This window comes from Solenopsis invicta, chromosome 4, assembly GCF_016802725.1.
Source record: "Solenopsis invicta isolate M01_SB chromosome 4, UNIL_Sinv_3.0, whole genome shotgun sequence".
NCBI lineage: Eukaryota > Metazoa > Arthropoda > Insecta > Hymenoptera > Formicidae > Solenopsis > Solenopsis invicta.
In genome coordinates, this window is record NC_052667.1 from 11,002,802 (window position 1) to 11,025,288 (window position 22,487).

A 22,487-nucleotide genomic window follows, 5' to 3' on the forward strand; every position below is an offset into this window, starting at 1 on the left:
TAGCCTTGCTCATCGAGCGGCGAACGTAATTGGGCTGTGTTCCGATATTAACTGCCAGTACTGAAAATGTATAGTATATGTGACGTGAACTATAAATTTTCAGTACTGCCAGTAAAAACGGAACACAGCCTTGGTTGGATCCACAAGTAAGAACCAATCATGTTCTCAGCTCTTGTTATAGTTGCGTGTTCAGAGACGCATCTAAGAAAAAGTGTCGCAACTATAATGAACATGACTGTACACCCAAAGACTTTGATTCTGTCCATGGGAAAATTTTTCAAACCGAGAAATTGCTATCTTTCTACATACTTACAATTCATGATTAACGTAACGACCAATAAGCTCTAGTCATTACATTAATCATGAACTGCAAGTATGTAGAAAGTGGTGACTTCTCAGTTTGGAAAATTTCCCCATGGACAGAATCAAAGTCCTTGGGTGTACACTTAAAATGAAATAGATAGATGTTTCAAAGTTAGCGAAAGCAAGAAAGAACGTTCCAGTGCAGTCTAGTGCAGGAATAAAAAACAAGCCTTAAGAATCGACTATGAATACTGGCCTTACAGTGAATTTCGGAACACAGCCTTGGTTGCGTTCAGAATGAACGTCCGGGTGTGCACCCAGATATCATTTTATCTCTCTTGTTTATCGAACATTGAACAAGGAGAAAATGATACCTGGGTGCACCCAGATTCTGAACGCATCTCTGAATGTAGCCATTGTGCAATAGGCTGCAATAGACTTAACCTAGAAGAAAGAACACTTGTCGGACGTCGTGTTTCTACGCGCATTTATTTCGTGATTTTGTTATTTATCATTCGCGAAAAAATTGTAACGCCATCGCAAAGAAACGGTGTCGAAAGAAACGGTGTCGTAGCAAAAACAGACTGTGCAATGTCAGACGTGAGAGACTGGTTCAGTTCCCTGCCAATATTCACGAGATATTGGTTACTATTCACCGCGGTATTGACGTTACTTGGCAGGTTTGGGTTTCTCAGCCCACATTCGCTAGTGCTGTGGCCTGACCGATTTTTGAACAATTTTGAAATCTGGCGCGCGGTGACGAGTGTCTTCTATTATCCTTTGAGTCAGGGCACAGGCTTCCACTTCCTGATTAATTGTTATTTCTTGTATAATTATTCATTAAGATTAGAGCGCGGCGAATATGATGGGAAACCAGCGGATTATTTCTTTCTTCTTTTGTTTAATTGGATATGCTGCGTTATCATTGGGCTTATCGGCGATTTCTCTTTACTGATGGACCCTATGGTGCTTAGTGTGCTGTACGTGTGGTGTCAGCTAAATAAAGATGTCATCGTAAACTTCTGGTTTGGTATGCCTCATTTTTCTTTTGGATCATCATATTTATAGATTTCACAAAATTATAATTTCATACAGCATAGAAGCATATAGCAACATTACTACTATATTGTAATATTACATTTACAATATTATATATTCTAGTGCAATATTGCAGAGACATTGCAGATTTTTTTTAACAATGTTTCTTTAACAATGTTGTAACAACATCTCAAAAATATTGTGGAATATAATCAGAGTTGTGTAGTATATTTCAAGATTACATCTGTATGGGTTTTTTATGTAAATAATACGTGACATTTTTTCACAAATCTTTATTATATAGATAATACAAACATGTAAAATGTGTAAGCTATTGAAATTTAGCAGTAATACAGAGCACAATACAAAAAAAGTAATTAAGTCTTAAAATTGATACATATGATTTAATATTATGTATTAATAGTAAAAATATCTAATATTAAATATATAATATTAAAAATTAAGAAGTTAAAGAAAATAGTAACTATATCATCAAATTTTCAGTGCATTACATATCAGGTTCAAATAAACATTAATTTATTTTCTATTTAATTTTATGTAAATTGATTAAAAAAATAAAAAATATATGAAATACATTAATATCAGAGGTTTGTTAAAGAAGCTTTGTCCCAAACTGGATCATATGGCTAACAGCAATGAGTTACATTAGTATGTAGGTCTTGAATTACATCTACATCTACAATCTACATTCACAAAAAAAAAGGTTTAATTTAATTCACTGTATGCATTATCAATAAAATATATAGGATGTTGAAAAGTCAATTTAACATTAGGTTTGTCAGCAGAGCTATCAAATATTGCAAAGATAAATGAAATAACTAAAACGCTAATAAGAGTCAAGCGCAAGTAGTTAAGCACAATTTATTTTTTTTTTCAAATAAATACATCAATTTAGTAACATATGTTTTGGCTCCCATTTCAAGCTATTGCTTCTTCAGTGCAATTAAAACATGCATGGAGAAACAGGATAAGTCACAGTATTACTTCATGTTATTTAAATTGTAAACCTTAGTTTATGCCCCATTCTATTGATATGTGTGAAGGTAATATCCTAAACCTAATATCCAAAGTTGTTAAAAATTTGGAAATTAGCCACCTAACTGTTTGGTAAGATAATCAGGAATTATAATAAAACGGAATATGGCTATTAACGATTTTTTTCAGTTATGTTAAAATCATAATATTAATTATTTTAACATGACTATTCCATCTATAAAACGCACTATAAATTAACAATAGTCATAACTAGTCAATTGTTCGTAAAAAATAAATAATTCAATAAATATATAAGAGTAAATATATAATTTATTTCTCTTTAAGCTTACATTACCAAGAAAGGGACTTGGTTTACAATAATTCTTTAACCACTCATTCATCCACACCCTATACTAATCTTGTGTTCTACACCCTTCTTACCTATACCCTATCACTCGTTTATGTTTTTTTTTTGTTTCCTATAATTTAACGTTCCTCTTTAACATTCTATTATTTCTCACATCTACATTTTTATTTCCTTTACCATTACATTTACATCTTATTTTCTTACTTATTGTCTATAATATCACTACTTACAGCCATTCACAGCCTTTGTTTTTATAGGACTTAACCCTATGTGCTACCTTGTAATACCTGATACTATCTTACAATCTACTTACCTATCTCTTTATTTATTATCTCCTATTTCCTATCTACTTTATTCCCACTCTCTTTCCCTCTTTTCCACTTCTTTCTTTTCCCTTTTTTCCATAATTTCTGAATTATTTTTTCTTTACACCAACCTAAATCTTTATTGTATATTTCTTCTATAATTCTGTCACTAACTCCTCCTAAGTCTGCAAACCATTTCTTAATTTCCTCGCGTTCTTTCATATAATGATCTAAGCCATCACTTCCTTTATCACAGAATAAACACGTCCATTGTCTCTCGTCTATCCAATATTTGTTCGCTTGCTCTTTCCGCATCTTAATTTTATCATCGCTCTCACCTCATTATCCCTATTTGTATTTGCGATATTTCTCCAAATACCTAGGAATTCTATCTTTTAAGTCTATTTCCCTGTACCTCTTATTATATCTTGCTTTAGTTATCTTTCTTCCCATTGTCTGCACCTTTTTCTCTCTTTTTATCAATTCTGCTTCTAAGTTGTTTTCTCCAATCTTTCTTACATCCCTAGCTTCTATTCCTCACCTATTTTTATTATAATACTTCTCTTTTTCTTTGCCGTATTTGTCCTGCCAACCGTATTGTTTTTTCTTTTTTTTACTTTTCCGTTTTTTATTTTTTTTTTACTTTTTTTTAACCTTTTGTTATTATATTTTACATTATCTTTATTATTTTTTAAATTAATTAATAATAATGTACTTACATATACTAATAAAATTAAGCAACTTTTTATTAATAAAAAAATAATAAAAATATTTAATAAATTATTTATTATAATAAAATTATTTATTAAGATTAATAATTAAGCCTTATCGAGCAGATTTATTCTAAAAAATAGTACACTTTGAGAGTTTCTATAATATTATAAATTATAAAATATAAATTATAAGAAATTATAAATTATAAGATGTTATAAATTATAAAACATTATAAAGTGTATTATTTTTTTGGAATAAATCTGCTTATTAAGACCTAATTATTTATCTTTATAAATAATTTTATTATAAATAATTTATTAAATATTTTTATTAATTTTTTATTAATAAAAGTTGCTTAATTTTATTATTATATGTAATTACATTATTATTAATTTAAAAAATAATAAAAATAATGTAAAATATAATAACAAAAGGTTTAAAAAAAAGGTAAAAAAAATTTTGATACTGCGGAGATTTGAACTTGATCCGCCACGAAAGGAAAAATGTAACGTTAGCACACTTACAATAGCCTTCTCAGCCACGACACTCTCTTGGATAGTGATTCAAGATTCTAGTACTTAACGTACAAACGTCCAAATGTTAAACTTTAATTGCAATTTTTTTAAAAAGTAAGGCCCATTTACACTAACTTTTTTACATTTTTAATATACTTATTTCCACCTTTTAAATGAGCTATAATTCATCTTATTTGGCATTTTACAGTTCTTGCCTACTCTTTGTTAGACCACTACCTACACTCCACGCAGACTACAGATACTACTTGCCCTTGACTCTATGACACTTCTTCCCTCCCCCCTTTCTCCTTCCTTATTATCACCTCTATTCCTTCCTTCTTTTCTCGTTCACTTTCCTCCATTCTCTCTACTTTGTCTTTCAACTGCTCTATCCTCTCCCCGTATACCTTCACCTTAATTTTTAGTCTTTCTCTATTTCCTCTCTATCCTTTTTCCTATCTTTCTTCATAGCCTTACCTCTTTCTTTATTAATCTCTTCATTTTTTGTCTTATTCTTATTTTCTCTTTCCAATATTTTTCTTTTCCTACTTTTAGGGTTATTGTCTTACTTTTCTCGTTGCTTCCTATCAGTAACTTTCTCTGTTTCTCATTCATCCTTGTTCTTTCCGCCTTACCGTTTGCGCTAATTTCTCCCGTCTCCTTGCTCGCCATAACCTCACTTTCTGTTTACTTTTTATTCCGCTTAATTTCCTCCCTTTACTTCCTTACCAATTTTCGCCTTCACTTCACTTTACTCTCCTCTCTCTCCTATGCTCTCTCGCATCTTTCTCTCTCCTATTTTCACCAAATTCACACTCTAAAGCTTGCCGCAGACGATACGTTTTTTTTTACGGGATTGCTTACGTGCTCCTATACTGGCAGTCTTACGTGCTCCCGTACTGGAAACGGATAACTTACGGGCTACGCTACTGGCTCGCGTACTGGATTTTCGTAATAGATTATGTCCTATTTTTCTTACGTGATTCTGTAATGGTTTATTGTGAAAGCCAATCAGGACGCAGTCTGTATAGGTTATACTGGGTTATACCGGGTTATACTGTCGAAGTGTTGTCAAAGTTCAAACGTGAATTCACTTCGCAAACATGATGTCATGCAGAAATGAAAAGACTTCAAAATAGTCCAAAGAAAGTATTTTATGTTTAATAGAGGCCTACTAATAGGAACCATGTTTATATGCGATAAACACACCAAATTACCATAATAAACACATTAAAAGTGAGGCATTAAAGAATGTATTTACTGTCCATAAACGTCGGCGATATTTATTTCGTTGTTGCAATTTTTCAATAATTAAAAATAATGCAATAGCAATTTTACGACAATGTACAATTGTTGCAATAATTTCATCCTTCTCATCTATCTCATCCATATTTAAGCGTGCCGCTTCTATGAAACAAATTTCAGTTGCTCAGCCCGTACAAAAACTCGCACCGTGTGAAGTCACGGCCAGTAGCACTGCCAGTACCATTGCCCGTACGGTAGCAAGTAAGAAAATCCAGTTAGAAATCCAGTAAGAAAAAACGTATCGTCTGCGGCAGGCTTCAATTACGCCACGCTCTCACACACGCTCTCGCTTCTACATACGTCCTAACCAAGTCTCAGGCGATCTTAAATATAAGAATCAACTATGAATACCGGCTAATGTGTCACATTTCACCCCTATTCTATTTTTTTCTTTGATACTCCATTGCCATTGTCAATGCGGAATTCTCAACTGAGGAATTAGGAGCCTTAAAGTAGGAAAAATAGCACCACCGGCGCAACATTTACTTGTACACTAATGTCAAACGTATAAATTGGAAGGAGATTAATTCTGAGAGGCTCCGAAAGCACACGGTACAATAGCCTACATTGACTCACATCAACCTGTGCCTAAACATTTTCTGTTGTATGACCAAGTAGAAAATTTTATATTAAATTAACCAATCGGCAATGTGGGCTATAGGATGTCATCCTCAATTTTAGTCTTTTAATTTTATAACTTTGTCTTTTAATGTCTAAAAATATATTTTTTATTACTTAATTCTTAGTTTATCAATTTATTTTATAATTAACTTCTTTACGGGGCTGTCTAAATTTTATCATTCCTGTTTATTGTATCAATTTTAGGTATCAATTTTTCGCTCTTTTTGACAAAATATGAAACAACATAAAAACTGTTATATCATTTGATAAAAGATACTTTCTAGATTGTATTCATGTTTTCTGTGTTATTTTTAGTTTTTGTTTAAAAATATATTAAAAAACAAAATGGTATATTTGTTTATTGGGTGTGTGAAGTTGGCACTCCTGTGGTACAAAATCATAATTCCGTTAAAAGTTTTGGGTTATTTACACCAAAAGGAAGAGTTCTTGATAGTTTTTACAAAGAGTTCTGCTATTATAACAAAGAAAATAAATTTTGAAAACTGGGGGTGCTAACTTTACACTCCCATTAAAATTAGCACCGAATAGTTCTGAATAGCATATACAATTCCTTTTGACGAGTTGTGGAGTTTTCGATACATTTAGAAATAGTTTTGCCCGAAAAAGTAAAAGAAATCGCAATTGAATTTTTAGAAGTGATATCAAACAAATAATCAAAACTTTAAAACGATCAGTTACGTAATTTTCTCATTAAGATTTTTGATAGAATTCCGCGGTGATTATTCAGAACTTTCAACAGAATTTCCAGAATTCTTAAAAAATTTTTTACGATGTCGACATTGTAGTTTTGAAATGCGAAAAATTTTTTTCGGAGTTCTAAGAGTTCTCTTGAGAGTTTTGAATAACTCTTGATGACTTCTATCAAAAATCCTAATGACAAAAATCTGTAGGCTTGAAAACGAAAATGTTACGAACGATCGCTGGTGTCGACTTTATATTTTTGAAGTATGAAAAATTTATTAAGAGTTTTGGTAGTTCTGTTGGGAGTTTTGGATAACCCCCGATGAGTTTTATTAAAAATTCTAATAATAAAAATTTGTAGAGTTGAAAATGACCAAGTTATAAATGATCGCAAATGTCGATTTTGTATTTTTGAAGGATAAAAAAATTTTTTAGAGTTTTGAAAGTTTTGTTAAGTGTTTTAAATAGTTACCGCAGATTTCTATCAAAAATTTTATTGAGAAAATTATGTAAAACTGATATTTTTGAAGTTTCGACTATTTTATTGATACTACTTTTGAGAATTCAATCCCGATTTTTTTTTACTTTTTCAGGCAAAACTATTTTTATAGTACTTATCGGGGTCCATCCAAAACTTTCAAAGAACTTCCAGAACTCTTAAAAAATTTTTTACACTTTAAAAATACAAAATCGACACCTGCGATCGTCCGTAACATTTTTTTTTTAATTCTACAGATGTAGTGTCGTAAGGATTTTTGATAGAACTCATCGGGGGCTATCCAAAATTACCAACAGAACTCTTAAAACTCAGGGAAAATTTTTTTGCACTTCAAAACTACAATGTCGACATCGTGAAAAAATTTTTTAAGAGTTCTGAGAGTTTTGTTGAAAGTTTTGAATAGCTACCGCGGAATTTTATCAAAAATTTTAATGAGAAAATTATGTAAAACTGATCGTTTTAAAGTTTTGTTTATTTGTTTGATATCACTTCTAAGAATTCAATTGCGATTTTTTTTACCTTTTTTGGGCAGAAATATTTCTAAAATGTATCGAAAACTTTACAATTTGTCGAAAGGAATCGTATATGCTATTCAGAACTATTCGGTGCTAATTTTAATGGGGGTGTAAAGTTAGCACCACTATTCTTCAAAATTCATTTTCTTTGTTATAATAGCAGAACTCTTTGTAAAAACTATCAAGAACTCTTTCTTTTGGTGTAAATAATTCAGAACTCTTTGTAAAACCTATCAAGAACTCTCCTGTTAGTGTAAATAATCCAGATTTCTTTTTAAAAATTATCAAGAACTTTTTTTGTGTAAATATTTTAGCACTCTTAACGGAACTATGATTTTGTATCATAGGGGTGCCAAATTCATACACCCATTTAATTACGTAAGTATATTGTACACACATGAGCGCACATATTACTAAATAAAAATATAATCTGTTAACAGGTACGCAATTCAAAGCTATGTATCTGCCATGGGTCTTGTTCGGATTTAATTTGATTATCTCCGGTGGCGGAATGATGGAACTATTTGGAATCCTAGTGGGACATCTTTATGTTTTCTTAAAGTTCAAATATCCTCAAGAACTTGGTGGTCCGGAATTACTCAATACTCCACAGATACTTGAAAATTACTTTCCACCCCAAAGAGGAGTTCGATCATTCGGACATGTACCGGTACAGAGACAGGCTGGAGAACAGAATGCTCAAGGGAGAAATATATTCGGAGGACATAATTGGGGAAGGGGTCATGTATTGGGTCAATAATTAAAAAAAATTAAATAAACTTATAAACCTATTTGTAAAAAATTTCTTATTTTATTGTACATGTTCGATTGTTTAAGACCAACGTACAAAGACGTGTATAAACCAACGTACAAAGGCGTGTATAAATTACATATGTGTGTATATATATATATATGTGTATACATATACATATATATATATATATATAAAATGTTTTATTCAGCGGAGACTCATCACATGATTTATATGCTCGCCCATATTCCAACCAATCAGAGTGCGTTCCATTTAATGCTCGCAACGCTCATGGAATCATTTTATCCTTGTTGTTTGCCAAATATTAAACAATTATCGAATTCGTCTAACGATTTGCCCCGATCTCTCTCTCTCTCTCTCTCTCTCTATATATATATATACACACACACACACACACACACACACACACACACACACACACACACACACACACACACACACACACACACACACACAGGGTGATTCAGAATAACCTTATGTCCTTGAAGAGACATATTCCTGAGGTTATTCAGAAACAACTTTTCCTTTGGCAAAAATTTGTCCGAAGCGTAATTTTTAAATAAAAGGAAATAGTTATCCAATAACTGGGCGCGTATAGCAGTGAGGCAAGGCCGGCGCAACTCACCGTTCGATACGGGCGATTGCCGTAATAACCTGACAACTAGAACACTACTTTCCCTCCCTTTCCCCCCTTTCTCACTCTCTCTCCCGCTCTTTCAAAGCCTCTATCCCATTCTCATTCTTTTCTCATTTATTTATCAATTCATACACTAACACTGAAATAATGCTAGAATTAAAAACAATTTTTAATTATTTGACGTCGTGCTTTTAATAATTCTGTACGTGTAAAAAGTATTTTTTTTAGTCAAAAATAGCGTATTTAAAATGCGTGATTGAAAAATAAAAATGCAGAGTGAAAGAGAAAAAGAGAGAGAGAGAGAGACGAGTTTGATCAAATTTGAACGTGTGTACTCACTTATCATCCTACACAGCAATCAGCCTTTATCTTCACGAAGACAAAATATCTATATTAAACTCGAGATTTTTCTCTTCTTAAATCACATCATTTGTCACATACACTGCAATCATTTTTTTGATCGAAAAATACTAACGCATCACTTTATACAAATCACTACTGTCAATTACTATTAGTCACTATTAATCACGCGTGAGAATTACTCAAAAAATGAAACACGTGCATGTGACCGTGATCTCGAAGATTTCAAGGTCATTCCGGTTTTTGACGGCTGAAAGATTGAGTTTGATGAGACAAGAGACAGTCGCTCCAGAAACGTGAGCCGTGAACGCGCCGCGAGTGCAACGTTTGGCTCATCCGGGATGATCGTGAAATCTTCGAATTCATGGTCACAAGCGCAACAGTATTTTTAATTTTTAATTATTGCCTTCTGACTTTTAGAACGTTGATTACACAGTGATACCGCGAACAATAAAACGAGTCGACTGCTCGCTCGTAAAGCAAAGAGGAAATAACCTAACATCTTTGTTGTGTAAACACGTCGTGTAAACACGTGTTCCTTTTTTTGAGTAATTCTCACGCGTGATTAGTAGTGACTAATAGTGATTGACGATAGTGATTTGTATAAAGTGATGCGCTAGTAATTTTCAATCAACAAAATGATTACAGTGAATGACAAGTGATGTGATTTAAGAAGAAAAGAAGAAAATCTTAAGTTTAATATGGATATTCTGTCTTTGTGAAGATAAAGCTGATTGCTGTGCAAGATGATAAGTGAGTATACACGTTCAAATTTGATTGAACTCGTCTCTCTCTCTCTCTCTCTCTCTCTCTCTCTTTCTTTTTCACTCTGCATTTTGATTTTTTAATCATGCATTTTAAATATGCTATTTTTGACTTAAAAAAAATATTTTTTAAGTCGTACAAAATTATTAAAAGACGTCAAATAATTAAATATTGTTTCTAATTCTAGCATTGTTTTAGTGTCAGTGCATGAATTAATAAATAAATAAGAAAAAAAATGATAATGAGAATGGGATAGAGGTTTTGAAAGAGCGGTTGAGAGGGGGGGGGGGGAAGCAGTGTTCGAGCTGTTAACTGATCATTGCGATTGCCTCACATAATCGCCCATAACGAACAGTGAATTGTACCGGTCCTGTCTCACCGCTATACGAGCCCGGTTATTGGATAACAATTTTTTTTTATAATTTAAAAACTAAGCTTTGGACAAATTTTTGTCAAATAAAAAGTTGTTTCAGAATAACCTCAGGAATAAGTCTTTTCAAGGACATAAAGTTATTCTGAATCACCTTGTGTGTGTGTGCGTGCGTGCGTGCGTGCGTGCGTGCGTGCGTGCGTGCGTGCGTGCGTGCGTGCGTGCGTGCGTGCGTGCGTGCGTGCGTGCGTGCGTGCGTGCGTGCGTGCGTGCGTGCGTGCGTGTGCGTGCGTGCGTGCGTGCGTGCGTGCGTGCGTGCGTGCGTGCGTGCGTGCGTGCGTGCGTGTGCGTGCGTGCGTGCGTGCGTGCGTGCGTGCGTGCGTGAGTATATATATATATATATATATATATATATATATATATATATATGAGAGAGAGAGAGAGAGAGAGAGAGAGAGAGAGAGAGGAGATCGGGACAAATCGTTAGACGAATTCGATAATTGTTTAATATTTGGAAAACAACAAGGATAAAATGATTCCATGAGCGTTGCGAGCGTTAAATGGAACGCATCCTGATTGGCTGGAATATGGGTGAACACATAAATCACGTGATGAGTCTGCTGAATATAACATAATATAATATAATTTACCCAGTCAGAATTAGTTCCTCGAAACGATGTAGTTTCGACATCGTTAAGATCGATTCGAAACTTACGTCGAAATTATAAAATTTTCGAGTAACCAAAAGTTGCGTATGTAAAGAGTATAATGAGAGAAGTTTCATACATTTTTTAATATTTTTGGAATGTATATGTAATAAATAATCTTATATTCTGAAAAAATTTGTTTAAAGATCGAATCGATATCGATTCGACGATGCGATGATGCAAAAAGAAAATTAACTAATTGCATTTCTACTTTTTTATCCTTTATTTTTATTATTTATTACATGAAAGAAAAGTAGAATGATTTTTGCATGTAATGATTTATAGAATCGACGTCATTCGACATCGATTTGAACAATAATTTTATTAGTTATCTGAAAATTTTTTTCAGAATTTTTATATAAATTGGAACACTTTAGAAATATTAAAAAATTCATACTTTTTCTCTGAATTTTTCATATATGTATATGTATATTTTTAAATATTCTAAAGATTATACTAAAATATCTGAGAACTATTCTAAAAAATATGTTATACAGAAAATCAGAAAAATTCCAAAAAAGTCTTCATCGAAGTATATAAATTTGTCTCAGATTTTAAATATAATTTTCAAAATTTTTAGATATTTTTTAGTCATTTCCAGAATTTTTCAAAATTTCTGTAATATTTTATAGTTTTTAGAAAATTTCTTAGTTTTTTTACAAGATAGAATATTTTAAAATTTATGCATACATGAAAAATTTAAAGAAAAAACTTAATTACTTAATATTGTTGAAAAATATTGTGTAATTTGTATAGAAAGTATACCTCAGAAAAATTTTTATCAGCAATAGAGCTAATGATGTCTTTCTTCTCAAACCGATTTTTCTAGTTTCTTTTTTGTATACCAAAGTTATTACATACGTTTATAAACTATATATTTTTCTTCCGATGTTTATTTTGAAATAGAATTGTTGCAGCATAAAATATCTTCTGTGTTTGATCAAATTAACCAAAGCATATGTACTCCGATTAGATAATCTTAATCAAATAATCGATTTTTAATAAAGCGATAAAAATAAAGCAATTTTTGAAAAAATAAATTTAATCAAAAGTGTTATTATTTTAAATACACAAAAATAAAAAAAAATACCTTTAACAATAATCCTAACTTGAACCAATATCGAAATGATCTCGATTTTTCAATTATTTTACCTAGTCAGAAATAATTCTTTAAAAAGAAAAAATTAATTATTTTTTTGTGTTTGACGGGATGTTCTCGGAAAATATCAAAATAGCTCCTCGAAACGATATCTTTTCGATGTCGAATGAAATCGAAAATTACTTGAAATTGGAGTCAAAAATCCATCGAAATTAATAAAAATTTCGAAAATTTTTGACTCATTTTCGATATCGAAATGACATTGTTTCGAGGAACTATTTCTGACTGGGTAATATTGATTACAAATTTACTTTTGTGATTTCCTCTACTAAAAGAAATTTTTTTAAACTTATTAATATTTTTGAAAGTGCGATAATTTTTATTCAAATACAATAATTTTTAACGCCATATACGATAAGCGCCCTCTCGAAATCTGGGAACGCTGGTCAGTTTGTTTACCGCTACGAGCGTGTAAATATGGCCGCTCCGCTAGAAGTTTGCACCAAGGAGCAACAGAGAGCTGTAATACGATTTCTTTGGTCGGAAGTAGTGAAAAGTGCTGAAATTTATCGGCGGCTTTTATCACAATGCGGGGACAGTGCTTTACCACGCAGAAGCGTATATAAATGGATCGAAAAATTTAAAAGTGGACACACAAGTGTGATACACGAAGAGGGAGCAGAATGCTCGTCAACTTCTACCACCGACGAAAAGGTTCAGCAAGATCAAGAGTTGATACTGGTAAACCGACGTATTGCTTTAAAAGCCTCCGATGAATTTCAGCATTTTCACTATTTTCGATCAAAGAAATCGTATTACAGCTCTTTATTTTTCCTTGGTGCAAACTTCTAGAGGAGCGGTTATATTTACACACTCGTAGCAGTAAACAGACGCGATCAAAGTCCAGCAGGTCCAGGGTATCGATTGTCTAACTAAAATATGGTGAAAATGTGAAAAGTGAACAGTTTACGTGATTTTGTAATTTTCATCATGGGGGTCGATTGTGTATCATGTAACTAGAGTGAAAATGATAAAAGTGAACAAATTTACTAGAATATTTATAATTTTATTGGTCAACACCTAGTGAATTTGCTCACTTTTGTAATTTTCACTCTAGTTACATGATACACAGGGTGTATTCAGAAAGTTCTATTAAAAATAGTTTTTTTAATCATAAAGTTGGTAGCACTGTAACTAACTACGCTGTGTTCCGTAATGTAAGTTGAATTTGTGATTATTGTTGGTTTGCAAAATATTATTTACTGACAATAATTTTGATTTTAACCCTTAAACACGTAATTAGGTCTGAGAGACCTCATATGAAGTTTTGAACGCTTGCTATGTGAAGACGGAATGAGATAGGAGGTTCGGACCAAGACGTAAAAAAATTTTGAAATCTCTTTTTTCAATTGATATAGTTAATCAACTTTTTTGGTCAACTAGAATTCGAACGGCATGGCAGCAAAGTTTTGTTAGGGTCAATGCGACCCATATAGTGTGTAAGTGAAACTTTTTTGTGAGTATTTTATATAAAAAAACTGGACAAAATACGTTCGAACAGGTTAATTTGCAGATATTACTCGAATATACTCTGTCTAAAGTTGGAATACTATAAAATGTTGTAGAAAAAAGAGTTTTTCCGAAATATATCATGAAACACATCAATTTTCAATTTTAGACACGATTTAATCAAAAATTCCTCATATTTACCTTGTTACATAAGTACTTTTTTAAATAGAAATGACAATAATATAATTTTTTTTTAAAGTATGAATCTTTAGCTTTAAAACGCCGTATTGTAAAGTTCTTTAAAGTTTTTTGTTGCAAAGATATGATTTTTTTTTTTAATGGATTTGCCCAAAAATACCTCATATTCTCCATCTTACATAATTATACTTTTTAAAAGAAATGACTGCCAAATTTTATTTTGAAAGTGTGACTTTTTAGCTTTAAAACGCCGTATTTGAAAGTCTTTAAACGTTTGTTTTGCAAAGATATGATTTTTTGAAGGAAAAGTGGATTTTTGACCAATTTCTCATTTTTGCTTAATGGTTTTGCTTTTATAACTTCACAATAAATTATTTGTCGGTAATGCCGATTATGCAGTTATACTCCTGAAATTTTGAACTTTTGTTTAAAAAAAAAATCGTAGAAAAATATTGATTGTAATCAAAATTATAGTTTCTCAAAGTTGAAAAAGTCTCCCAGACCCAAAAATGTGTTTCCGTATTTTACAGGATCGGTGTGTTTAAGGGTTAAAATAGGAATTGAAAAACACAAGAACTTCCAAAGATTGAAAATTAATTGCAAAGTTTGTTTGTAGGATAAATTTTTTGATATTGCCAATATTGATATTATTATTTTATAATCACACTTATTTGATTTTGTTAGAAATAAGTATAAAATTATATTATAATAATATTTAATAAAAGTCTATCATTTATAAGCATGCCAGCTAAGCTGCTGTAGTCTCTTCAACTATTTAAACAGAATCAATTTTATCATGCACTATTAGAGCACACAAACAGATATAATCTAATTTACTTACAATTAATAATTTAAAATTAATCAGAACTTGCGATTTTTAGCTTCACGGAATTTTTGGAAATCCATCTTTTGCTTAATTATTATTTTAAAATAAAAATTATTGTTAGTAAATATTATTTTAATAATACATGATTATAATTATTTTGATAAATAATACGTCATTAAAATTATTTTATAAATAATTAAATTACAAGAAATTAAATTAACTTCTCCGATGGTCTCTGCAAGCGAAATCACAAACTCAACTTTTATTACGGAACACAGCGTAGTTATATATGCAGAGATAACTAAGAAAAAAGTTATTTTAATGTTTTATTTGTACTTGCGTTACAAAAAATTGCAAAAAACCAGAAAAGGCCGTAGTATATGAGTACGGCCTATTTTTACTAACAGAAGAAGACTTCTGCAAGAGGTGATGGCGACAATTTACTTGTAGAAATGCGATTGAAACCGCAGTAGCCACATTTTATTGCCTGTGAACAAAAATACAATTATTTTATTAATTCAGACATTGAGTACCAATCGTTAATGGATATAATTTTAAACATTTGTGCTGTTCAACTTTATTATAATATTTATTATGTTTACTAAAGATGATCAACTTGGAGGTCAAAAACGTATATAAAATGTATTGAACTTTGTTTATGTAAATTGACGTGTATTTGTATAATTAATATCAGCACAATTTTTTTTACAAAAATTTACGTATTTAAAATCTGTATCCGTATCCGTATACAAAATCTAAGATTTTAGTTTAGATTTTACGTGTTAATTATATCTATGTCGAAAAAAGTGAGAAATTACAAAGATTTTTCTATTAAAATAATAGCACTATTATGTTTATTGAGTATTAATAATTATTTAAATTGTACTTACAGGGCCGTCCATTACAAACTCGAATTATTTTACACGTGCACATCGGCACACACCAGTGTGATTCCGTTGGATTCTGCTTTTCCGCTCAAACACGCGGAAAGAAACGACGGAACGCAGAAACGCGGAATATAGTTATTTCCGCGTTTCCACGCTTCATGTAAAATCACCCTCAGGGTGATTTCGACATAGATATAATTAACACGTAAAATCTAAACTAAAATCTTAGATTTTGTATACGGATTAATTACGTAAATTTTTGTAAAAAAAAATGTGCTGATACTAATTATACAAATACACGTCAATTTACATAAACAATTTACATTATACACTTGACATACGTTTTCGACCTCCAAGTTGATCATCTTTAGTAAACATAATAAATATTATAATAGAGTTGAACAGCACAAATGTTTAAAATTATATCCATTAACGATTGATACTCAATGTCTGAATTAATAAAATAATTGTATTTTTGTTCACAGCCAACGTGGCTATTGCCGTTTCAATCGCATTTCCACAAGTAAATTGTCGCTGTCACCTCGCAGAAGTCTTCTTTTCTCAGTAAAAATAGGCCGTACCCATATACTGACTTCTAGGTAAAAAAAGGATAGCCTTGACTGATATTTAGAAGTGTTTTAAAGCTATCTAATTAGTCTGTTTTATCCAAATTGGTTTTATTTAGAAATGGCACGTCGGACAAAATTACGTGACCGTGTGTTTTCCTGTTTGAATGGTTTCGCTTTTCATGCTTTTTATGACTATTTACTGACTGTTAGGCGTAAAAAGGATAGTCGTGACCGATATTTAAAAGTGTTTTAAAGCTATCTGATTAGTCTGTTTTATCCAAATTGGCTTTATTTACAAATGGCACGTCGATTACGTGTCATTTCATGCAATTTCTCGCTTCTAATGTCACGACTTCAATATGGCCGCGGTGACTACTCAGGAGCCTTAAAGTAAAAAAAAATCTGGAATCTCTCAAGAATTCTTTTTTCGGAAATTTTCAATCAACCACCCATCCAAGTCATAACCTCGCCCAACGTAAGACCGCTGCGAACTGATGCCTAGTGATCTGTGAACACTTTATGTTAACACATGCATATCGAGTCAATATATGTTATTGAAAAGATGAAACATATAATTAAGCATATTATTTATATTAACATGTATAAAATTATACTTTTTCACGATTACGATTTGAATGGGTAACCGCTTGAAAATTTCCGTAAAAAATTCTTGAGAAAAATTCTCGATTTTTTTTACTTTAAAAAATATTTTTACTTTATTTAATGTTAATAAAATACTTGTAAGAATGAGTCTCGACTGTTAATAGAGACCCATTTTTACAAGTGTTTTTTCCGCCTAAGTCAGTTAATCGTAAAATAAAGCATGTAAAGTGAAGCTTATTCAGACAGAAAAACACTGCTAGCTACTGAAAAAAGTGAAAAATATGCTTTCATTTATAAAATTAAAAAAAACTACTTGCAATTCATTTACGAATTTGGTAAATACGAGACAAGTGTATTTCCACAATAAAACACATAATAACGAAATGACATGCACGACGTTTCATCGTCAATCCGTCACGTTTCACGCCTAGTGGTTTTGAAAATAGAACTATGAAAAAATGTAATTTTCGATTTTAATATAGAGGTAATTGAAGGGAGCGATCAATGAATATTTTGCCAGTGAGCATCGAGCTGTGTTAGTATGTGTTCATTTTTTTCCTATGTGCATGCGGTACAATCAAAAGTTTGCTCTCACTGACAGGAATGAGAGTATCGCCACTGAAATACCGAACGCGTAATGGCACCTAACTTTTAGTTGGTATTATCGCGAGTGTAGATACACTATTTTATTATATAGATATATCAGAATTTTTTCAATTTTTTGATTATGATTTTTTTTAAATTTTCTTTTAACTTTCTACAATAGCATTGAGTTTTGGGAGTTTTAAAAAAATTTAATTGCAAAAATAATAAGACTTTGAAAAACTATTATAAACTATATTCAGAGGAAAGAATGAAGTAAAAAACACTTTGAAGTTTTACTGTATTATTTTTGTGTAAAAATATGAAATGGTCATATTCTCTTAATATATCATACTAATGAAAATGTGGCAATACCACTTGTTATTACATTTGAATCATTATTTTAAGTAATTCTTTCTCAATTTTTCCACATTAATATTTATCATTAAGAAAAATTTTTAAGTCTTATTATCTTTAGTCTGCGCACGTGCGTGTGTTTATTGTTCGTGTGTTTATTGTTTTGAAGGCAATGTCAATTCCATTATTAAAAGATATACATATATAAATGCCATGCGACTTTTCTTTACTATTTAAATTGGAAAATCTTAATCAAGTATAATTTATTTTATAAATATTTTCTGCACATTATTATATTTAATAATTAAAAAAAATGTAATTCTGTGGAATTAATTTAGCTACACAAATATACAAATTTTACAAATTTAATGTTACAAAAACTGCAATAAGAAAAAAGTTAATAAATTTTCTAATAGCTTATTTGACATAAATTTAAAAAAGAATTATTCGTAAATCTGCAAAATATTTTGCAACCAAGTTTCGATTATGCTACATTTTATAAAATTTTGTAATGTGTTAGGTGTACTTAAAACTAAAACTGGATAAATAAAACACAGAAATTAATGTTAAATTTTAAAACATTTTTATTCTCTGCACCTTACAAAATCTGTAAAAACAAAACACAAAATAATTAGTAATAAATAAATATTAATATATATATGTGCACGCACGCACACACGCATGCATATATATATATATATAGATATATATATTTAAATTGTAAAGAAAAGATTGCTATATAAAACATGATTTTTTATTGAGGTTGTCTCCTCAATGGCTAGATGCCTACTAACACATTATTTGATGTGATTAGTGTTAGATAGGTGGATGGGATGCCAACCCCTACCAAGAGCTCAAAGTCAACTTTTTTCATTTATGGACTACATAAGTTAAAATAATAATCTCAAGATTTTATTAATAATAAATTACAATTAAATAATGATCATATATACAGTGTTCGTCAACAGGTGAAAAAAAATTTAATGAGTAATGCTAAAATAAAATAAAACGAAATTCAAAGATAACAACATCAAGAGACATGGTAGAATTTATTGCGAAAAATATCACCTCAACCAGGGTTCAAACCAGAGTTGCCGCTGATGCGCCGATTTGCAGCACACCGCTGCCAGAAAGAACAGCACTCGCTAGCACCCGTTAGCACTTTCTCCCCACTTATCGGCCTGCGTCGAGCAGCCGAGGCGCCGAGTGGGGACTTCTTCTGTCTTTTTCTCTCTCGAGCGGTCTCTCTTCTTCTCGACCTATCCTCTTCTGACTCGAACGTTCTCTTTCTCTCGTATTACAGGCACAGCTTTTGGCTCATGCTAGGTCGAGAAGGAGAGAGACCGCTCGAGAGAGAGAAAGAGACAGAAGGAGTCCCCACTCGGTGCCTCGGCTGCTCGACGCAGGCCGATAAGTGGGGAGAAAGTGCTAACGGGTGCTAGCGAGTGCTGTTCTTTCTGGCAGCAGTGTGCTGCAAATCGGCGCATCAGCGGCAACTCTGGTTCAAACCTGGAACCTCCCAAATCTCCAGTATGGGTGTCTTAGCCCACTGAGGCTATGATGATATTTCTCGCAATAATTGGTTATGTGTAAGAACGTATATAAAATCACATGAATACATAAAAACTCTAAAATCCAGCTATGACCAAAGGCCTTCTTGTTTCGATATCCTTATCTGTTTATTAAACACTTCTTAAACTTTCACCCACCTGTTGCTGGACTGTGCTATATATAATTGTCACTTAATAACATTTTGGTACAAAAAGTTGCAATTAAAAATGGAAAAAGCAAACTGAGAGCTCTATACCCACCAATTATTCTTCTGGAACTTCCAGTTCTCCAGCGTTAATGTCATCTATCAGATCGTGAGGTGGTCTGCCCTCCACAGTGCATCCCACCGACTGACACGTGCCCAAAATCTCTTTAACAGTGCCACCGAGTGTTCGCGACATCGATCTTGATCTCATAGCACGGGCAATAGAAACGATATCGTCAAATGTCAGATTGCCACTATGCTTGATGTTCTTTTGCCTCTTTCGGTCTCTAGGTGGCTCCTTAAGAGCCTTGATGATCAAAGAAGCAGCAGATGGCACAACCGAAATCGTAGCTTGTCTGTTCTGAATAGTCAGTTGAACAGTGATTTTCAGACCTTTCCAGTCGCTGGTAGCTTTGGCAATGTCGTCACCAACCTTTTTTGGGGACTAAAACATGAATATTATTTATTAATTATCAATATGTAATAATGCATACATATATAGTATCTTTTAATACTGTTAGTTATACCTTTAAATTGAAATTGATGCATTTTTTATATTTACATAGAAGATTCATTCAAGAAAATATTGTTTCAAAAATCATAGAAGATAAAATTGTTATATATACATACATACATACATATATATATATATATATATATATATATCAACGTTGAAAATTTATATATAATTTACAGAAGAATTATCTATCCCAAAATAATTTCTACATTAAAAAATTATTTTTAAACATAATTATGGATAATTATGTATATGCACTGAGAAGTAAAAAGGTTATAACACTTTTTTTATGAATTTCAAAATGCAGTCTGATCATCAAGCAAATGGTTCTTATTTCTAGATCTAAGTTACGTTTATCAGGTCTGTGAGCAAAGCAACCATTTTGTTTCTTAATATACAGTATTTTTTACCAAACCAAAATTATATTAATATTGCAAGTGAATACTTAAACAATTTAAAATTAATGTATTTTCTACATTTAAGGTTGCTTATACAGCTGCTTTTGTTCTTTATGCTTTGAATATGTTTCTTAACTAGAAATGTATGAATCAAGGTTTTTTAACACCTAATTGAATCAAATTTCATTTCTTTGTTCAAATTTAAATTGACAAAATTTTACAAATCAAACCAAATTGAATTACATCAAATTGTTAAAATATAAATTTTTAATTAAAAAAAGAATTATTGTTAGATTGGATATCAATATATCAATAACAGATTTCTACATTGTAAGAAAACTTTATATGATAATACTTTATATTCATTTTAAATATCATTTTATAAGATTGTTAATATATGATTTGTAATCAAACTTCAGATTTGAAATTTTTAAATACTTTAGATTTGAGTTACAGAGATTCAAGTCTGCTCTGATTCAATTCAATTCGAATAGTTTGCACATCTCCATTTATTTGTGAATTTGCTGGTAAAAATTTCTAAACATTTTTTATTTGATAGCATCTAAAATTTTGAAGTCATAATATCTAATGGTCATTGTGATAAAAGATGAACATAATAACTGTTTTCAATTCTAACTTGTTACATTAGTGATAAACGCTTTTGTTTTTGCTCAATCAGCATTCAATTTTCATACTTCCAGAAGAAATTTTTAATTGAGTCAGTAAATGTTAAACCATTTTACAATTATCGTTTTTGGAAAAATTTAGAGGATGTGTGCATAGTATTATTAAACCAATTCATTTGTTTCTTGATATAGAGTTTTACTTTATGTTAAAAATGCCAATTATTTGTTTGAAAAGCTGGATATGTTCAACTTTGGTGCACAGATTACCAACAAGTAATAGGTGTAGATTTCAAAATTTTAGACTACCAAATAAAAATTTACAATAGAATTTTGAATAGTTATTATAAGTGACAAAAGTTAAATGCTATAAAAGTGTAGGTGTGACTCTTACATCTTTCAATACAAATAGATGCAAATTCTTATTAAAAATTAAATTTTTACTAAAAACTTACCAAACCAAGAGGACCGATTTTAGGAGCAAGGGACGAAGTAGCTCCTACCTCACCACCAACGCATCGTAAATATACTAGTACAAAAAAATTAATAATTTAGCAAAAGTACTTTTGCTATGGGCACCGTCGAATTAAAAAGCAATTAAGCAACTTATTCTAGGTTATAAGTTAGGAAAATTTATACACCAAGAAATACAAGAAAATATTAATAAAATACCTTTCTTTATTTCATTTGGATCAAATTTAGGAGGCATTCTGATTATTTCTTTTGAAGATTTTTATGAAAAAACACAGATAAAATCCGATTACAAGGATTTCACGTTTTCAAGCGACACGTTTCCTAATAAAGAGGACAGGAAAGGAACCGGTGGTCAGGTCAGACAAAACCAGTAGATATAGGAGCAAAATAACTATAAAATCAGTATTGCCAATAGCAGATAGGAAGAGAGCTGCGTTCCGAATTAAAGGGCCTCGCACATGAAATGCATAACTGCATAACGAGTGTATTCCAAAAGTTCTATCGAAAATATTCCTTTTAATAATAAAGTTGGTGACACTGTAAATTAACTACGCTGTGTTTCATAAGTATTGTTCGTTTAGTCTCTTGGGAGCTGCTC

General features: G+C 31.3%; 2 protein-coding genes across 2 annotated transcripts; one reads left to right on the forward strand and one right to left on the reverse strand.

Annotated features, from left to right (window-relative positions):
* The first annotated feature begins 704 nt into the window (after positions 1 to 704).
* LOC105192953 (derlin-1-like) lies at positions 705 to 8,682 on the forward strand. Its single transcript, XM_039448293.1, has 2 exons — positions 705 to 1,333; positions 8,321 to 8,682. The coding sequence occupies exons 1-2, from the start codon at positions 895 to 897 to the stop codon at positions 8,638 to 8,640; spliced, it is 759 nt and encodes a 252-aa protein (XP_039304227.1). The 5' UTR covers positions 705 to 894; the 3' UTR covers positions 8,641 to 8,682.
* A 9,999-nt stretch (positions 8,683 to 18,681) lies between these two features.
* On the reverse strand, positions 18,682 to 22,264 carry LOC105207531 (60S ribosomal protein L12). The gene is made up of 4 exons (XM_039447743.1): positions 22,088 to 22,264; positions 21,871 to 21,944; positions 19,933 to 20,322; positions 18,682 to 18,728 (listed from the first exon to the last, which is right to left on the reverse strand). The coding sequence occupies exons 1-3, from the start codon at positions 22,122 to 22,124 to the stop codon at positions 19,936 to 19,938; spliced, it is 498 nt and encodes a 165-aa protein (XP_039303677.1). The 5' UTR covers positions 22,125 to 22,264; the 3' UTR covers positions 18,682 to 18,728; positions 19,933 to 19,935.
* Between the last annotated feature and the right edge of the window lie 223 nt (positions 22,265 to 22,487).